Source organism: Manis pentadactyla, chromosome 10 (assembly GCF_030020395.1).
Source record: "Manis pentadactyla isolate mManPen7 chromosome 10, mManPen7.hap1, whole genome shotgun sequence".
NCBI classification, from domain to species: domain Eukaryota; kingdom Metazoa; phylum Chordata; class Mammalia; order Pholidota; family Manidae; genus Manis; species Manis pentadactyla.
The window spans coordinates 6,149,197-6,168,728 of NC_080028.1; the positions used below are offsets into that span (position 1 = coordinate 6,149,197).

The following is a 19,532-nucleotide window of genomic DNA, read 5'->3' on the forward strand; positions in this document are numbered from 1 at the left end:
ATATGTTATCTTTATAATCAGAAAAACTATTTAAATTTGAAAAACTTCTATAAATAATTGATATCTAATGAGTCACATTTGGTGAATTTATTGTAGGATTATATTTATTGTAAATACACTTACATCAATTCTATATAAAAAGTCACGTATTTAAAAAGGAATAATGTGGATCAAGATATCACCTTTTTGTGTTCTAAAAACGAACACCTCGTTAGCCAGACTGTTAGTATAAAAATAACAACAAAAACATAATGTTTGATGGCTGTACAGTGGATCGAGGGGTGTGTACCACAGGGAGCACTGGCTTGTACAAGTTGAGCCTGGAACTACTTTAAGGAACTTTGTGTCACAGGAAGAGCTAGGCTTCAGCCTCAGGATGGGGTGATAGGACAGAAACCTTGTGGCAAGGATTTTGTGGGAGTTTGGAGAGTGAATGGTACTTACCAAGAAGAATCCCTCTGTTCTGTGCTGTAAAGAATAGAAGTCCCTTCATTTGTACGGAATTACAGGTTTAAGGCCAGGAGTGTCTGGTATTCCATCAAAGAACAGGTCTCAGAGTGCCAGTTTTTCATGTCACTGGTTTAGGAACAGACCTAGGAGCAAATCAGGACAGGAACGTCTTACATTCCTGGGGAACTTAAACCCAGTTGAATTCAGGTGTCTCAGATTTAAATGTAAACCATGAAAAGTTGAAGGCTCTTTGTGGAGGCTCCACTATCACCAGGGGTGAGGAAGCCCCTCTATGGGTATTCAAGCCTCATGAAAAGAAAAGAAATGTAACATTTTTGTTCTGAAGAAGTACTTTAAAGACAAATGATAAACATTTGCAATTCATAGATCGATAAAAGCTTGTTTCCTTAATATGCAAAGAACACTGACATGCCTGGTTTATGTATGATTTGCAACCTGCGATTTTTTTGTTCACATTTAATTTTTTGTTTGTGTGACCCTAAATGTCTGCAGAGAAGACATTCACACATCTTTAGGTGGCGTTTAACCTTTTGATTTCTCAGACTTTCACCACCTGCAGCCACCCTGCCCTTGGGCTCTTCCCTGGGTTTGCTTTCTGTTTTGTTTGGAACGGGACTCTGCCTCCACCCTGGAGCCTCCACCGGGAGTCCTCTGCTCAGAGAGGCCATGGCCAGCCACTGTGCACTCCGGTCGCACCCGCATTCATGTATTTGTCTTCCTCACAGCCCAGTATACCTCAGGCTGGGAATTACTGTGTCTGTTAGCTTGTCCATTGTGTGTCCCTTCCACTGGGCTATGAGCTCCTCCAGAGATTGATTCTTTTTTTAAGACAAGGAATGTACCTGTGTTGTTGATCAGTTTGTCATTATCCATAGGAGAGAAGAGAAAAAATAATTCCAACACTCTCCTGACTAACACAGAGAAAGGGTGGGTTTTGTGCCTTCTTTTGTACAGATGATTTGAATATTGTTACTACTATAGCTCATTAGCATGAAAGGCCTTCTGAGGTTACAGGCCACGGGAGGTCCACATTACTTACCCCTGAGGGTAGATGAATCCGTTTGCTTTACTAACAGGAAACTAAGGTGACAAAATACAGGACAAGACAAGATTTTATTCTTGTAAATATTTTAAAATCTACATTGTCAGCTGAAAAAGAGTTTCTCCTAAAAGGTGTTACTGTCTAGAATTCCTCCTGTATTTGCTGAGGCACTTCTCAGTTTTTTTTCTTGCCTGCCCAGAGTTTTTCTTAGGCAGTTGTTGGTCAGAGAGACTGTTGGTCAGAGAGACATTTGCTCAATGCTGTCACCAGCATTGGGTGACAAGGTGCAGTACTGAGTAGACTTGAAGGATTATATACGGACAAGGAAAGAACAAAAGAATTGTGACAGATAGAGTGTGGGGCCCGACATACTCCACTTACATGTTCTCATTCTCCAGTGCTTCAAATCCCGGAGCAGGTCCTGGCCCGTGGCATGTTATCAACAGATGTGCACTTGGGTCTGTTTCTGCAAAATAGCATTGTTCTGACTCACTCTGCCTCGCCTACTTAAGTGCCTTAATTAGAGTCAACCTTTTAAATATTTATGAATGTTAAACAGTTGAGTTTCCTCTAAACTGGTCGGCCTGCCATTTCTTATAACAGCTTTTTTGGCATATAATTCACACACCATGAAATTCAACCTTTTAAAGTGTACAGTTCACCTAATACACTAAACGCCATCACTAATTCCAGAACATTTTCAGCAGCGCAAACATAAACCCCATCCACATTAGCCACTCCCCATTCTCCCCCAGCCCCTGGCAACCACCAGTCTGCTTTCTGTCTCTAAGGATGTGGCCATTCTGGACATCTCATATATACAGAATCGTATAGAATGTGGACTTTTTATGGCCAGCCTCTTGTGCTTAGTATTTTCTCAAGATTCATCCATATTGTATGTAGCATGTGTCAGTATTCCAGACCTTTTTAAGATCAAATAGTATTCTGCTACATGGATATACTCTATTTGTTTATCCATTTTTTAAGTAATAAGTAAGAGTAAATCAATAAAATATTTTTTTAATAGAGACATAATAGTGTTCATAACCAGGATCATTTTTTAGGTAAACTAGAAAACAGTTTCTGGCAACTGAAAATTTAGGTTTCTATCATTGATATAATTGGTATTAGAACTTACACAAATGTTAACATACATTGGATATATGGTCAACATATGTGCTAGGTAGCTCAGAACAATTTACTTTAAAACACCAGATCATACGGCAGAATCCAAATGATATTTGTTAGGGGGACCACTAACATTTTTATTCTATAAAGCAACTGGATAAAAAATACACTTCTATTTAATGGACTTTTAAATTAAAATTCTTATAATGAAAACATAGAATATGGAGCTTAAAAAGAAAGATGACCATGGACAAAATTTGCTACATAGTACTGAGCAAATTAAGTGTACTACACGTTCAAAAACATGTTTGATGAGTATATTTCCTGTATTAATATCAGTATTTTTAACTTTCAGATGGACCAGAACCAGGACCAAGTGTGGAAGGTCTTAACGTACCAACAAAGGCTGCTTTAGGTAACATGCATAAGACTACATTCTGATTGAGAGAGATTCATTAAGAAGAAAATGAATCCTGTCTACATTCTCCTAGAATATATAGAAGAATATGACACCATGACTATTAATCTATTAGTGAGATTTTATTAAGCAAAAAATGCTAACCTGCTTTAGCTAGCTCGATGGCTGTGACATGTGGCACCTGCATACCTGGCCAAGGTGGCTCTGGGTGCTTGCGATTGGCTGGTTAGTGTTGGGCTGTTTGTGTCCCCAGCAGAGGTCAGAGCAGCCACATCACTCCTGTTTACTCAGGAACTCTCAGCATTTTCTTCCCTTACTGATTTTATAATAGATGAACCTCACCTTTAATTTTTCATTATAGGGGAAGTATAATCTGAAATTTAGTGCATATTACACTATGTTAATTAGAAAACAAGTGATTTGGTGAAAAATAAAGCATTAGGAATGTCCCAGACATTTTCATCATGTATTAATAGATTTCAGGGGGTTGGGAGCAGATTATACAACTACCACAAAACAAATCTAAAAGAAAGTGGTGGAAAGAAAAATTTCTGTGGCTATCATTTCACACTTGAAATGTAATGACATTATTCTCCCATCAGGGCGAAATCTTCTGTTGTTTGTGGTGTTATGCTCTCTTTTCTATTAAAGCACATGCTCATCTTTGTAAGAAAAAATTTAAGATTCTATTCTTACTTGGTCTCTTAAACACGATTCTAAAAACAATATGTAATCTATGATTAAAGTTTACCCCGAAAATGAATTTCAAGAAACTTTATCTAAAAGCATCGTATATTTTTGTGCAATTGAGAGTGTACTGCTACTAAAATAATAGAATGTTTTCTATTTCTATTGACTAATATGATAAAAAATCTATATATAAGCCAAGGTGGGAAAGCAAATCACCAACAGCTCTCACTGTGTGCATAATGCCTGAGTAGCTTTACATTTAAGATAACTTTGAAAGTTTTTGAAGAGTAGAGCTTAATAGGAACATTTGTTCTAATATATGCAAAAAATACTGCTGAAGAAAGCAATGAATGGGTACGGTCAGGCTTTTTATTTCTCTTCAGTGTGGTGACCAAAAAATGTTTTCTCTGAGTTCGGATACCATGTGGAAACACTGAGAAGCTCCATTTTGATGAAGCTCGTTAATCTTAAATTACTCGGATACTTGAGTCTTCTGGATGACAAAGTACCATGGAAAATATCATAGTCTCCAAAATACTCATATACAGTGTGTTAGAATTTTTTTAAAGATACACTACAAATGGAAAAATTAATGTATTCTCTTGGTCTGACCTTCTACATTTTATTTTTTGACAGAGATTTCATCTATCATAAAAAAGAAACCAAGTCAAGCTAAAAGAGGAGTGAGTATTGTATATCAGATATCTGGTAGGTCAGCCGTAAAATAGCTCGTGCCCTCAAGAAAGCCACCTTTGTCATTCTGCTGTTTTATTTGGAGGCATATCATATATATTTGGTTTTGATAAAGGGTCTATATTTTGTTCAATGAGGTAAATGATATATTTAGAGAGATTTTCTAGAAGGAGTGTTTAACATTTCTTCTGTCAGTGACAAAATGCTAAAAAACATCAACAGAGGCTCCCTGGGAGTTTCCATCATGTTTGCACGTCCATAAGCACTGGCCTCTCGTGAGGCTTGGAGGGTCGCCACCTGAGCAGCTTTCGGATACCGTGAATCCATTCGAGCCCCTGACCTGGAGGCAGGCACCAGGGTTCCCATCCTGACTTCGTCACTTAGTCGTTGTGATCCTGGGCAAGTCATTTAACTTGCATGAGCTACAGTTCCTTGTATGTAAACTGGGGATAATCATAATGCCAACCTCGTAGAGTGGTGGGGACCAAGTAGAGAACAAATGCCAAGTGTGTCACCATGCCTGGCAGGTAACCAGCCTCAGTAACTGCCAGCTGCTGTGCAGAAGCCTTCAGTTGGGGTAGGATATAATTTTACATCTCTTCTAGCTTGGGGCCAAAAAAGGAAGTTTGGGAGCCCAGAAACTGGCAAATACATGCTTTAATGAAATTGAAAAGCAAGCCCAGGCTGTCGATAAACTGAAGGAAAAGGAAGACCTGGCCCGCACAGCCCCTCAGGAAGAATCAATGTAAGTTCACCTTAATTGTGACAATTCAGTTTTCAGGGAGTAAAAGTTAAACAACTCTGAGATGGGTTTTCCAGATGCCATTTGTTTTTATATATGTGTGTGGGAAAGGCAATGCAAATTTGGTTTTATGAAAACTAATACCAGTTGACACGCAGACAGGATGGGAGAGAGAAGTGGCGAGGGGGAGCAGCTTTGATTTCAGGTTGAAGCTCTGAGGTGAGGGCACAGTTGGGAAGGCGGCGAGAAGGGAAGGCAGAGCTGTGTCAGGAGGTGTTTACCCATGAAATGTGCTCAACACCATTAGCCATTAGGGAAAGGCACGTCAAACCCAGGGAGAGACCGTTGTACTCACTAGGGCCCATGATGACCAGTGTTGGCAAAAACGTAGAGAAACTGGAACCCACATGCATTGCCAGTGGCGACATAAAAGTTAAACATAAAGTGATCATAGGACCAAGCAATTCCACTCCACAGAGAAATTAAAACTTGCATCCACACATCCACACAATAACTTGATGAGAGTGTCATAGCAGCGTTAAGCCCTACAGCCAGAAAGTAGAAATGACCCAGATGTCCATCAGCTGACGAATGGATAAACAAAATGTGGTCTCTCCACACAATGGAATAGTATTCAGCCATAAAAAGGGAAGAATTAGTGCTTCATGCTACAACGTAGATACATCTTGGAAAGTTTATGCAAAGAAAGAAAGCCAGTCACAAAGACCACTTATTGTATGATTCCATATATTGAAATGTCCAAAATAAGCAAATCCATAGAGCCAGAGAGCAGACTAGTGGTTGCTAGGGGCTGGGGGAAGGGGCAGGGGAGAATGGGGGATGGCTGCTAATGGGGGTGGGTTTTCTTTTTGGGGTGATGACTGTGTTCTGGAATTAGATAGTCGTGATGGTATTTAATAGGTGTATATACTAAATACCACTGAATTGTACACTTTAAAAGGGTGAATTTTATGATGTGTGGATTATATCTCAATAACGAAAAAGGTATTTATAATATGAACCCCCATTAGACTTGGGGTCTGAGTTCTAAACATATGGTGGAAGGCTGTGGTGATCTCTCCAGAGGTTTGAGTCTGGATCTTGAAAGGGCCTCAGTCAGCCTTGGCACAGAAGAGAGGGAGAAAAAAGAGTTTGGGAGAATTAAGACCTTTGTACAGGGGGACCCCCTGGATTGGAGAACTGGGTGCTAACGTGGCCCGGTCCACCTTGAAGGCAGGCTGGTGGTTAACATTTTATCCAGAGGAGGCCCGTGATGAAGGGGCGTGTCTCAGAAAGTGAGCTCGGTAGTGACGTCCAGGAGAGGAAGGAGGGGAAGAAACTGGGACCAGGAGGCCAATCTAGAGACTGGATTTAGTTGAACACTTAAGGCTCTTGAGAGGTTTTCATTTGTGTTGAAAACGAAAGAGAAATCTGTCCATCTGGAAGTGCATGTGGCTGGGTTTAAAAGATGAGACAAGAAGGGAGTGGCTGCACCATAGAAAGGGAGGCAACTTGGATTTCTGGGGTTTTGTGTGTGTTTATTTGTGTGGCGTTTTAGCTTGCTTTCATGTGTATTTGATCAGTTTTGAGTTACCACAGAATGCGTAATGAAGAAGGTAACAGTACTGATTTGATGAGTTGTTTCGAGAGGATTAACTTAGCGTGCTGAAGTGCCTGGCGCGTGGGGAGCGCTCCGCCAGTGCTGTCTTACTATTCACCCTAAGGGCTTGCTAAGGGGACTTGGTGAGCAAGCCCAGATAATTTGAAATTCTTATTTCTCATTGCCATTTACCTCGCAGAACATAGGGGGCAGCACTGAACTGTGTTTAGGTTAAGTATGGTTTGAAATGCTTTTCATAAAATTGACTTTGAGTTGTGGCAGACTTCCCTTTGATTTCTCAGACTAAGCTAGCTTTTTGAGCTTGCAAGAGGGGACGGTTAAATCCAAGTGTTTAGATGGCTTCTGCAGGGTTTGGGGAGTGGGGTCTGTGCTCCTGCATGGCGGGTTCCCATAGAGTGTACAGTCCAGTGCCTGAGCAAAACAAAGGACAAAGAACTTGCCAGCTTCCTTCCTGCAGAGCAGGTGGAGGGAAGATTAGTGTATTTTCAGAAGCAACACCAGTCTTGACGTGTAGCTTTCATTAGGACTGTTCAATACATCAGCAGCATAAAAGCAGAGATGCTGATCAGGGGGTACTTTCTGAATTTTGTTTGGGAGCCCAGTTTGACAACTTTCTTGGCCTTGTTTAGAACAGCTGCACTGCTGTGCCTCAACCACTGTCCTGCCTCAGACCCCCCACCGCTGCTTCACCAGCCCAGTGCTGGGCCACGGGTGGGGGAGGGCATGCTTTATCCTGAGGATGTAACAAAGTGATTACTTTTTTTAATGGCTGTAAAAGAAGTTACTCAGTTCAGTACACTATCAGGAACAGTGCTGTTTCTTGTATTGTCAGACTGTGAAACTAACTAACCATGTAGTAGCCTGGTCCTTGCCTTCTGGCAGCTTCTCAGCCCATCCTCAGAGGCGTCTGCGCACACAGCCCACAGGAAGAGTAGGAAGAGGCAGAGCAGCTACCCTTGCTTGATCCGGGCGCTTTGCAAGCCCTCCCCTGGCCAGGGCTGGGAAAGGCTTTGCGGTCCTGAGAACCATGGAGTCCAGCTCCTTATTTCCATTAGTGCTTCCAGAGCCGTGTTACAGGAAGCCTGGGCGCTCACACGCATGCTTTGGATGAGCAGCAGACCCAATCCTGCATCAGATGTCCCAAGAAGGAACATCTTCCCATCTCAAGTCTACTAGAACTCTTTCATTCCCATCCATTCATCTCCAGAAGAATGTTGCTACAGTTAAATCTGTTTGTGATTTTAAACAGACCGATTGTTTTCCTCCAAAAATTGTACTTGAAGTATTAATTTTCTAAGTAATGAAGTGGGTATATTACCATAACCTGTCCTATAAAAATATTAGTAAGGAAAACAAAATAAGATTAAAACAAAACAAAGAAATCCTGCCTGGCTATTAAGGCTTAAATTAAACAGCACACTCATTAAACAGCAAAATCAAGACTATTTTTTTCTAGTAAGAAATTCTATTGTCATTCCCTGTTACTATACAGAAATGTGTTAATATTGTTATGGAATTTATTCAGTACCTTCTTATGAGAAATTTGTGATATTTTACATAATTGTATAAAATAGCTGCTAACTTAGAAATCCTGATGAGGTAGGTATATCACTTTTCAGGGCCCTGAAATTTTGTTGCTATCTTACTAATATGATAAAATACTCTTGATATCGCTACCAGGTGTAAGTTTCTTTATGAAAAATTATTTATAGCATTTTTGGAAATCTAAGAGTATGAGACATGGTTTTATACATCTTTTTACCCCTTTGGTGCATTATCCGTAACAGGCTTTTGGTAAGTAGATGGTCAGTGTCTGGCTGGTAGAACAGACGAGACTATTGGCTGGGGAATGACCATGCCACTTCACGTGTGCTCAGAAGCCTGCTTCCATAAAGAGCCTACAGAAAATGTTCTTGTAAACTAAAGAATCCTTTTGCTATTAAGTAACCCCTTCTTCATTTATCTATTTGTTGTGAAGTCAAATTTATATATATATTTGTCTTAAGGCAAAACAATGAGACTAACCTCATACTTTTGATATGTATTGTAGGAGTGTAATAAAAGATTCGTCCAAGTAAGGAATTCAGCTATTTACTAGAAATAATTTCAGTATACCTTCTGTTACTACATAATAGGTAGTGTAAACTAGGATGGCATGATACCAGGTAATATAAACCAGAACAGTAATGTAGGTTCAGCAGCGACCAAAATGTGGCTGTAAACTCACTCAGATTCCCTTTAGCATGTACTCAAAAAGACATTTAGGGGAAAAAAAAGCCAACTTGCCATCATAATTATTACTTATGGAAAGAATCACGAAGTTAAAAGTAGAAGAGATGTGTTTAATTTTTCTTAGTTTTTAAACTTAAGAACACAGAATTAAAGCTAAATTACGGAGCATTTGTTTTTCCTGGCAGTGTTTCATCATTACGATTAGCTTATAAGGATCTTGAAATTCAGATGAAGAAAGATGAAAAGATGAACATGAGTGGCCAAAAAAAGATAGAATCAGAGAGACTTGGCATGGGATTTGGAAACCAGAGAAGGTATGTGAGACTGCCCTTTCTTGGATTTCCGAATTTAAACCAGTTTGCTCATTATGAATGGATTTCCTTGTTAATGTCAACTTTAGAAGTATTTTCTTATTATTCCTTCCTTTCTTCAGTTGTTCTTTACTATTCAATGTAGCATGAGGCATTAGGAACAAGGAATTAGGTCTGACTGGTCCTTAAATGAATGCCACAGACACAACTGGCACACGTGACTGCATTTTGTGTGATGATTACAGTCCTCACGAAGGTCCAGTATTTTTCAGAGCTTATATCTATCCATCTATCTATGCATATAGCTTTTATTGTTCATGTTTTTAGCCCCACCAATAAATTTATTTTTGTTGAACATTCTTTGGTGAACATGAGTGTCTTCAAGAACTAGCCGATGTAATTTTTTCCATTTTATTCTCTATTTTCTCAAGTGGTATTTCACATTCAGTGACTTCAGACATGCAGACCATTGAACAGGAAACGCCAATCACAGCCAAACCAAGAAAAAAGTATAGTGATGACAGTGATGATTCATACTTTACCTCCAGCTCAAGGTAATCTGTTAAGAATCACCCTTTAAGTGTTGTTTTGAAAAGCAGTGATTGGTATGGACTTACTAGTTTATTTGCCTCTGGAGCAAATACAAAACAGTTTACTTCATTGTTTTTAAAAGCTTTGGCTGGAGTCAAGGGTGTCTTTAGAAGAGCATTGGAGAAACATAAGTGGACAACGTTTGCTGATGTTAGTATGTTAGATCCATAAAGTCAGCAACTAAGTTTATTAGAGGTAGGAAAGTTGTGTTTATCTAAAATGTGAAATTGGAGAAATATGCAGACTCTTGAAGGTGTATATTAAGTTGCTTCATCTTATTCCAACAGTTGGAATATTTCATAGCTGGCCTTCCGGAGTCTCCAGTTAGCAGGATTGAATGTTAAATAAATGCTATTTGCGTGTGCTTATTTATTAATGAAAAACACTGCTGCACTCCGCAAGGCTCCCAGAATGAAGGAGGTCCCTGTCCTTCAGCTCTGGCCATCGGACTGGGACAAGTGGCCTGACTCCCATGTGAGGCTGACCTTGGAGAGGGCCCTGCTGCAGGTTCAGAGTGGCCTCGGGGGCAGAGAGAACAAGTTTAAACTTGAATGGACTCACTCTGTGAGGCTCCTCCAAGAGCCTGGCCAGCACAGGCAGAGTCCTGCCAAGAAGGCAGCAGGGAAAGAAGCCCGGGCTGTAGCTGGACGGGGAGCACAGCAGGGAGGCACCCTGGCTGGGCCGCTGAGGACTGCACCCCCTGTCGGTGTGTAAGCCTCTGGGCTGTGGCGCCCTCTGTGAGCTGGGAGCCCGGCAACGTCACCCTCCAGGTGTGTGGGGCTGAATGAGGGAGCGCCAACAGGGCATTTGGTCGACTGTTAACGCTACATTTAGCGACTGTTATTATACAGAAATTCAGTTTAAGAGACACATGGCTCAGTCTAAATGTTCAATGACTATTGTTGGAAACTTAAGTCAACCACAGTGAGGGCCACCGTGAAGCCTGGAGTTCAGGAGGGTGGAACGTGTGCCTGCCTGTCATGGTGGTGCTCATGAGGGGCCCCGCCACTGATCTCTGCGAGGGCATTGCTCTTGCCTGGCAATGAAAAAGGCCCAAAGTGTCTTCAAATATTTAGCAGATAGGCATTTCACATATGGGACAGATAGAAACATATATTAACTATTAACTAGTCTAGTCATTAAATTATATATTCTATCAAAGTTCATAGGTAAGGAATTGTATACAGAGCGCTACTCTGAAAAAATTCTCCTAGAATAGCCTCAAATTATTTCAAGTCCATATTTTACCAGAGGAAAAAAAAAGGTAGTTCAGTGGTATTTCCTGTCAGTGCTTTCAGAGACAGGAATGGTTTTATACTTGCTTATCATGATTAACTTGTGTAACACACCAGGCAGTTTGCTTAGAGGTAACTCCCAAGTCATGCCTTTTAAAAGCATTTAACTACATTTTCTATGGGCTAAAATTAAATGTTTAACTTGATTTGGAAGCTGCATGCACATCAGATCACTACAGATTTGTGGGTTAAACGAGGGAGTGAGTCTGGGTCAGAGGAACCCTAGCTTTGCAGCTTCCACAGTCTCCTCCTTGGCTTCTCCACACCTTCGTGGTTATTTCTCTGCTCATTAGCAACTCCTGCAGATGAGAGCGGAGGAAAGTAGAGAAAATAAATTTCAAATTACATCAGTATTGCTGTATGGTAGCAGAGGTGGAAAGCGAAGCAGCTACAGGTGAGGTTAGCTGTGGAAGGGACCCCAAGAAGCTGCTGAGGAGCATTGCCAGCTCCAGGTCACTGACAGGCCCTGTGGGGGCATTATCTGCCTGCAGAGCTTCAGGAGTCCTGTAGGTTTCTCTTTCTCCAAAAGCTTAGTCGAAAGAGTGGGCCTTAAAGGCCACCTTTGCTATGAAACAGTTATTCATGGTGAAGTCTAGAAGCAGATGGTAGTGCCAGCAGACCTTGGAGTGTGGCGTGTTGCCGCCTGAGGCTGTCTGCTAGCAGCACAGATGCCTCTTCAGGCCCTCCGTGGTCCCGCCGTTGTTAATAGAACAAGGGTACTATTGATACTTTGGCAGCCGAGGTAAGTCAACACAGACTCTCGGAAAGCAAGTATATTAGTTCAATGAAGAGCTCTCATTGCTTCCAAATTATTCATTAGCCCATTAGAACTTGAGTGTTATGAATTATAAAAGAGTACTGTTTCTATTAAAAATAAGATCAACCGTATCTCTGGTTTGTTTTTATGGAGTTCCATTATTTGCAGAATATAAGCAATGTATTGTATATTGAGTACAAAATAATGAAACAGAACAGTTTTCTCAGCCTTATAAAGACAGTGTGGCCTCTGATGGAATAGGCAATTGTCTATAGCTGTGAATCAGATATGACATAGGTTCCTCTTTTCAAGGTGTTTTAAGGATTGGGTGAAGACAGAGTGGGAGGCCAACAATAAAAGGGAAGAGCACAGAGAACAAGATCACAAACCAAAACGTTAGAAAGTCAAGGAGATTCAGAGGTGGGGCCACCCGCTGTGTGTGTGAGGACAGGCGAGGGCTCCTGGCACCCCATCCTTCCTGAGTCCTCTCTCCAGGTTGTTGAATAGCCTAGTCATTTAAGAAACGTCAGGGCCCCTGTGTTCCAGGATAAACACTGGGGCTTATACAAATGAAGAATATTTCCTTAGGCTGATCCTAAATTCAAAAAATCCTAAGTCCTGGAAGTTGCAGCCAGCTCCAGTCCATGCTTGCACCACCCCTCCACCCCCAGCGCCCGGGGGACCATGCAGTCCCCCTCCTTCGTCCCCCGCCGTCCTCTTCCTCAAGGCAGCCGTTCAGTCCAGGGGCGGCCCCATGAGAAACACTGCCTCATACTTACTCATCTCCCTGGGTTTCTGAGTTCAAAGCAGCCAGCCCCACGGGGGCCGAGGCCCGACATGTCTCCTGGCCCTGTGTCCTTGCCTAGGCCTGGCCCCTCCTAGGTGCTTATTAAGTAGGTTTTAAATTCCTCATTGAATTTGTCCTAGTTCTTTCCCTTGGGTCCTTGCACATAGTCCCTCAAACATCTGAAGATAACTTTTCAGGCCCGCATTTGTCCCACATCCTTCAAATATCTCTCTGATGTGACTTCAAGTCTCCGTTGTCCCGGTCTCTTCTCTGAACAGGGATGGACTGTCTCTGCTCGTCCAAGCAGAGCCCTGGGCTCAGGACTCAGCCACCAGAGGCAGAGCCTGCCGGTTTCTAGCTGAAATCAGATATGCTGTGCCTTCCCTCCAGGGAGCAGGGGGCCAATGTAGCGAGTTTTTCCCTAGTGACCTTGCCAGAGGAGGCAGAGGCCTCACTAGGAAGTTCTGCTCTCTCCCTCTAACCCAGCGAAGTCGCTCCCATCTGCCAAAAGCAGCATGTTTATCCCCCCTCCCATTTTTGTTTTTTTTCTCTACCAGGAAAAGGTCTATTTGTTTTTAATGTCTTTCCCCCCAAATCCCAGCTCCTCTGGGCCCCTGGCCTGTTCTTACAGGTCCCTGCTGCCCTCTCAGACCCATCCTTGCTCGTGGGCCCCCCCAAGGAGCCGGGCTCTCTGTCTTTGCACACCTCCCGCGTCATCGGGGCTTGGTGCTCACCTCGTTCCCTGGGTGCTTCTGTTCCTGTCCTGGAGGATGTGTTTGAAAGCCTCTTCATTCTCTTCCATCATCCTTCCTTTCCTAAGCCCTAAGCCTGGAATCCCACCTTTACAAGTGTGTGTATCTGTCTGGGCTGTTTTCCATCCTGTGCAGTCATGAATTCTGATATGGCATGGTCACTTTTTAGTAAGGCTCCAGCATGTCCGCCTCGCCTGCCAACCTCTGGCTTGGCGTAGGCAAACCCTGCGGCACTTGGTCACGGGTCTCTCTCACCACACGGCACTGGCATCTGCCACTGAGTTTTGCCCTCTGGGCAGTGCCCTGCTCAGTGATGTTCAGCTAAGGAAGGGGTGAACCCCCCCAGAAGGCCAGCATCTCCTTTGAGATGCTTACAGATCAGGTTCATTTCAAGCCCCAGACTGAGAGACTGCAGAATGGTCCAGTGACCAGCAGTCCTGGAATATGACTCCAGGAGGAGGCTGATTAGCATCATTTGCGTTAAGTGGTAGTTACTGTTGGGTTTGGTGGCTTTCACTGTGGCTAATAACATGGGAGGGATGGCCAAGAAGGAGCTCCTCAGATGGCATCTGTACCCCAGGCCCAGCATCGTTATTTGTGTCTCCCTGGTGCGGCAGAGCCTGACCCAAGAGAAATGAAGGGTAGAACCTGTAGTGGGCAAAACGCCAAGATCCTGTGTGCTGTCTGCATACACTGGGCTATACAGCAGGGGCGGGTGTCCCCCCCAGGTTTTAAGGGCTTAACACATGATGGTTTGTTTCTTACTAAAGTCATAGGAGGGCACAGGTGATCGTGCCAAGGTAACCTGATTGTCCAATTGGATGGACTTTTCACCTGCCCGAGGCTGCAGCACGTGGAAAACAATGTCTTCCATGTGGCAAGGGAAGAGCGGACTGGGCAAGCTCTGAAGGCCTTGGGAGTGACTCTCTTTTTGTCTACACCTGGTCATTGATCAGATCTAGTCACAGGGCTGCCCCCAACTTCAAAGGGGCTGGAAAGTGTAGTCGCCATGTACTCCATGTGAGTGGACATCAGTAAGGTACCCCAAAGTCTCTGTTCTACTCTTTTTCATACAGGTATTTTGATGAGCCAATGGAGTTAAGGAGCAGCTCTTTTTCTAGCTGGGATGACAGTGCAGATTCCTTTTGGAAAAAAGAAACCATCAAAGATACTGACACAATTCTGAAAACCACAGGCTATTCAGACAGGTATGAGCTGCAAAACCATGGGCTGTAAATAGCGAGTGCATGCATCGCTGGGGAAATTCACTAAGACTGGCAAATGATTTTATCCTACTATTTCAATAATATTCTTTGTATCCTGTTCTGTTTCCTGATCCTACAACTTTGCCCTTCTTAGAATATCATATGAATGGGTTCATACGGTAAGTGGCCTTTTAAGGCTGGCTTCTTTGATTTCTCATAGTACATATGACTCTCGCTCATGTTGTGTTCATTCCTCTTTATTGCTAACTTTGTTTATCCATTCGCCTGTTGAAGCACTGTCTCCAGTTGTTGGTGATTTTGTATAAAGGACTGTATCATTTATTGTCCAAACCAGGGAATGTGGAGAGTGCAAGGGGATTATTCTAGGTAACTGGATATGCAGTCGTCCCACTCATTTTGCCTGTTATGTAATGTAGAGCAGTGTTTTACATGCATCACAAACAATGCACTCAGTATTTACTAATTCATCTATGGAGCTGAAGAGTGAAATACCAGGCCTATTTTAAATAGGGAAATTCCTTCAGATTTTTTATGGTTTGGATAGTTATTCATTTTTAAAATTAGAATTTGCTGCCTCTTAAAGCGGCCTCAATTTCTTTTACAAAATTACTGCTGCTGGCTTTTTAAAAAGTAAAATGGCACTTGTATGCATTGTAAGTGAAAAATGCATTTGCCTCACCTCATAATTTAACCTATTTGGGCTGATTTTTTTTTTTTTTTGGTCTGTCTGTTTTTGTTTTTTGTGCTGGATTTTTTTTGTCTTTTTGTTTTTGTACTGAGAATACTTAAAATCTACTTTCTCAACATATTTCACATCTGTAATACAGTATTGTTAGTGCTGTACTTAGATCCCCAGAACTTACTCATCTTATAAGTGCAACTTTGTACCGTTTGACCATCATCTGCCCATTTCCCCCACTTCCCAACCTCTGGGAACCACGATTCTATTCTATTTCTATGAGTTTAATTTTTTAAAATTGTAGATTCCACATATAAGTGATATCATGCAGTGTTTGTCTTTCTCTGCCTGGCTTATTTCACTTAGCATAGTGTCCTCCAGGCCCATTCTTGTTCTTGGAAATGGCAAAATTTCCTTCTTTTTAGGAATAATAATCCATTGTATGCATACCACATCTCCTTTATCCGTTCACCCATCAGCAGACACAGGCTGTTTCCATACCTTGGCTATTAGGAAGAATCCTGCAGTGAACATGACAGTGCAGGTATCTCATCAAGGTACTGATTTTGTTTCCTTGAGATACATACTCAGAAGTGGAATTGCTGGATCATACAGTAGTTCTATTTTTAATTTTTTGAGGGAACTCCGTGCTCTTTCCCAAAATGGCTGTACTAATTTACATTCCTACCAACAGTGTATGGCAATTCCCTTTGCTCCAGTCCTCCCCTTACCTCTTTTTGATGATTGCCATCCTAACAGGTGTGATCCTTGTCGTTTTGATTTGCATTTCCCTGATGACTAGTGATGTTGAATATGGTTTCAAATACCTGTTGACTGTAAACTTCGCTCTTAGAACTACTTTTGCTGTATCCCATCAATTGTGGTATATTGTGTCTCCATTTTCATTTGCTTCAAGATAGTTTTTGATTTCCTTTGTGATTTCTCCTATGACCCATTGGTGTTCAGGAGTGTGTTGTTTAATTTCCACATATTTGTGAATTTTCCAGTTTTCCCATTACTGATTTCTACTTCCATACTATTGAAGTGGTATGGAAAGTGGTTGGAAAGATACTTAATATGATTTCAATCTTCTTACATTTGTTAGACCCAAACATATGATTGAAATTTGTTTTATGACCTAACGTATGATTTATCCTGGAGAATGTTCTGTGTGACTTGAGAATATGTGTTCTGCTGTTATTGGATAGAATGTACTGAATATTTTGGTCCATTTGGTCTAACATAGTTCATGTCCAGTTTTCCTTACTGGTTTTCTGGCTGGGTGATCCATCCATTGTTGAAAGTAGGGTATTGAAGTCCTCTATTGCAGTTAACATTGCAGTACTATTTCTCCCTTCAGATCTGTTAATATTTGCTTAAAGTACTTAGGTGCTTCAATGTTGGGTGCATATATATTTACAATTGTTACATCCTCTTGATGAAGTGGCCCATTTGTCATTATATAATGACCTTTGTCTCTGTTACAGTTTTTGACTTAAAGTCTGTTTTTCTGATAAAAGTGTGGCTATCCTTGGTCTCTTTTGGTTTCCATTTGCATGGAGTATTTTTTTCAATCCCTTCACTTTTAGCCTGTGTGTGTCCTTAAAGCTGAAATGAGTCTCCTATAGGCAGCATATAGTTATGTCTTGCTTTTTTAATCCATTCAGCCACTCTATGTCTTTCATTTGGAGAATGTAATCCCTATATATTACATAGGAAAGGATTTACTGTTGCACCTCATTGTTTCCTGGCTGTTTTGTAGTTCCCTTATTCCCCTCTCCCTCTCTTGCTGTCTTTGGCGATATGATGATTTTCCATAGTGGTATGCTTTGATTTCTTTCTCTTTCTCTTTTGTGTATCTACTGTAAGGTTTTGCTTTGTGGTTAGCATGAGGCTTACGTAAAACATTATAGTTAGAACAATCTGTTTTAGACTGATAACAACTTAGACTGCATACAGACATTCTACCCTTTTATTCTACCCCCCTACACTTTGTTTTCAATGTCACAATTTACATGTTTTTATATTATCTACTAACAAATTATTGCAGTTATAGTTATTTTTAGACCTTTCATCTTTTAACCTTTATACTAGAGTTAAGTGACTTACACACTACCATTGCACTGTTAGAGTGTTCTCAATTTAACTATACATATACCTTTACCAGTGAGTTTTATACTTTTTTTTTTTTTTTTTGTAGATAATTATTTTTTATTGAAGGGTAGTTGACACACAGTATTACATTACATTAGTTTCAGGTGTACAACATAGTGATTCAACATTTATATACATGACAATTCTAGGTACCAGCTATCACCATACCAAGCTGTTACAATATCTTGACTATATTCATTACATCCCAGTTACTTATTATTTTACAATTGGAAGTGTGTACTTTTTTTTTTTTTGTGAGAGCATCTCTCATATTTATTGATCAAATGGTTGTTAACAACAATAAAATTCTGTATAGGGGAGTCAATGCTCAATGCACAATCATTAATCCACACCTAGCCTAATTTTCGTCAGTCTCCAATCTTCTGAGGCATAACAAACAAGTTCTTACATGGTGAACAGTGCAAGGGCAGCCATCACAGAAACCTTCGGTTTTGCTCATGCATTATGAACTATAAACAGTCAGTTCAAATATGAATACTCATTTGATTTTTATACTTGATTTATATGTGGATACCACATTTCTCTCTTTATTATTATTATTTTTAATAAAATGCTGAAGTGGTAGGTAGATACAAGATAAAGGTAGAAAACATAGTTTAGTGTTGTAAGAGAGCACATGTAGATGATCAGGTGTGTGCCTGTAGACTATGTGTTAATCCAAGCTAGACAAGGGCAATAAAACATCCACGTATGCAGAAGATTTCTCTCAAAACAGCGGGGGTGAGGTTCTAAGCCTCACCTCTGTTGATCCCCAATTTCTCACCTGATGACCCCCCTGCGACTGTGCCTGTCTTAGGTTGTTCCTCCCATGAGGAATCTTACCCGTCTCTGGCTAACCAGTCATCTTCCGGGGCCATACAGGGAAATGTAAAGTTGGTAAGTGAGAGAGAAGCCTTATTGTTTGAAATGGTTAGCTTTTTATTTCTTTGCATATTTATGCCCTGTAGCTTCTATGCCCAGCATTTGTCTTGAGGTATCTTTACCACTTGGAAGAATTATGATACTCGATAAATTTGATATGAGGCACGAATTCTATTTAAGGGTTGTAATTAGGAAGGAAGAAGAAAAGCTATAGAAGTAGCAGGCGGAAGAAAACATGGGAAGATTGATTATTTCTTTGACATATCTTCTTGTAGAGTAACTTCAGCATGTATAGGTTTTAAGCTACTACTTAAATTGCGCGCACACATTAACATAATAGGAGTATAGTTACATAACCAAAGCATACCTGTAATTACCAGCCATCCCCAGTGAAACCAAGAAAACCAGTTAGGCACCTTAGGCATTTGTGAAAACTTATCTATGATATGGTGGATATTGTCCAACTGAACTTGAACAGTCTGAGAGAAATCAGACAAATTAAAACAACGCATTCCTGGGGAATGTTCACATCCCTTATGTGCTTTTAACAGTAAATAGTCTGTAGTTGTAAGATTTTGGAGTGCTACAATTTGCACTTCTCCTAATTCTTGGTTGAGTTCCAACAGTATAGATCCAGTCCAATTTGTTGTTTTACTGTATGCGCAGGCCAGCTTAGATATCTCCTTCATTCCCATGGCAAGTCCAGGAACTGGTGGGATGAGCGCATCTACAGCTGTAGCAGTGCGTGGATCTTTGTTGGGGTTTTTTGATGATCATCTTCTGGCATGAGTCTTCCAGAGAGTGCTGATGTTGGAAGTTCTTTTTCATATCGTATCTTAGTTCACTTTCAGGGTAGCCCAATTAGGCTTTGATCCTCTGTATAAACACAAACAGACCCTTTGCCTACACTTTTATATACCCTTTATACTCTTGTGTAGAACTCATTGGAGATTACCACACAGGAACTGCCCTTTTTTTTTTTTTGGTATCACTAATCTACACTTACATGATGAATATTATGTTTACTAGGCTCTCTCCTATACCAGGTCCCCCCTATAAAC

The 19,532-nt window shown here is 41.1% G+C and overlaps 1 protein-coding gene across 2 annotated transcripts in view; it reads left to right on the top strand.

Annotated features, from left to right (window-relative positions):
• Positions 1 to 19,532, top strand: part of ARFGAP3 (ADP ribosylation factor GTPase activating protein 3) — a 57,434-nt gene that overhangs the window by 20,248 nt on the left and 17,654 nt on the right. For both annotated transcript variants that reach the window (XM_036931517.2, XM_036931518.2), the window contains 6 exons: positions 2,997 to 3,056; positions 4,386 to 4,432; positions 5,048 to 5,187; positions 9,223 to 9,351; positions 9,780 to 9,902; positions 14,607 to 14,738. In XM_036931517.2, the coding sequence (XP_036787412.2) occupies positions 2,997 to 3,056; positions 4,386 to 4,432; positions 5,048 to 5,187; positions 9,223 to 9,351; positions 9,780 to 9,902; positions 14,607 to 14,738 (631 nt within the window). The remainder of the gene's footprint in view (positions 1 to 2,996; positions 3,057 to 4,385; positions 4,433 to 5,047; positions 5,188 to 9,222; positions 9,352 to 9,779; positions 9,903 to 14,606; positions 14,739 to 19,532) is intronic.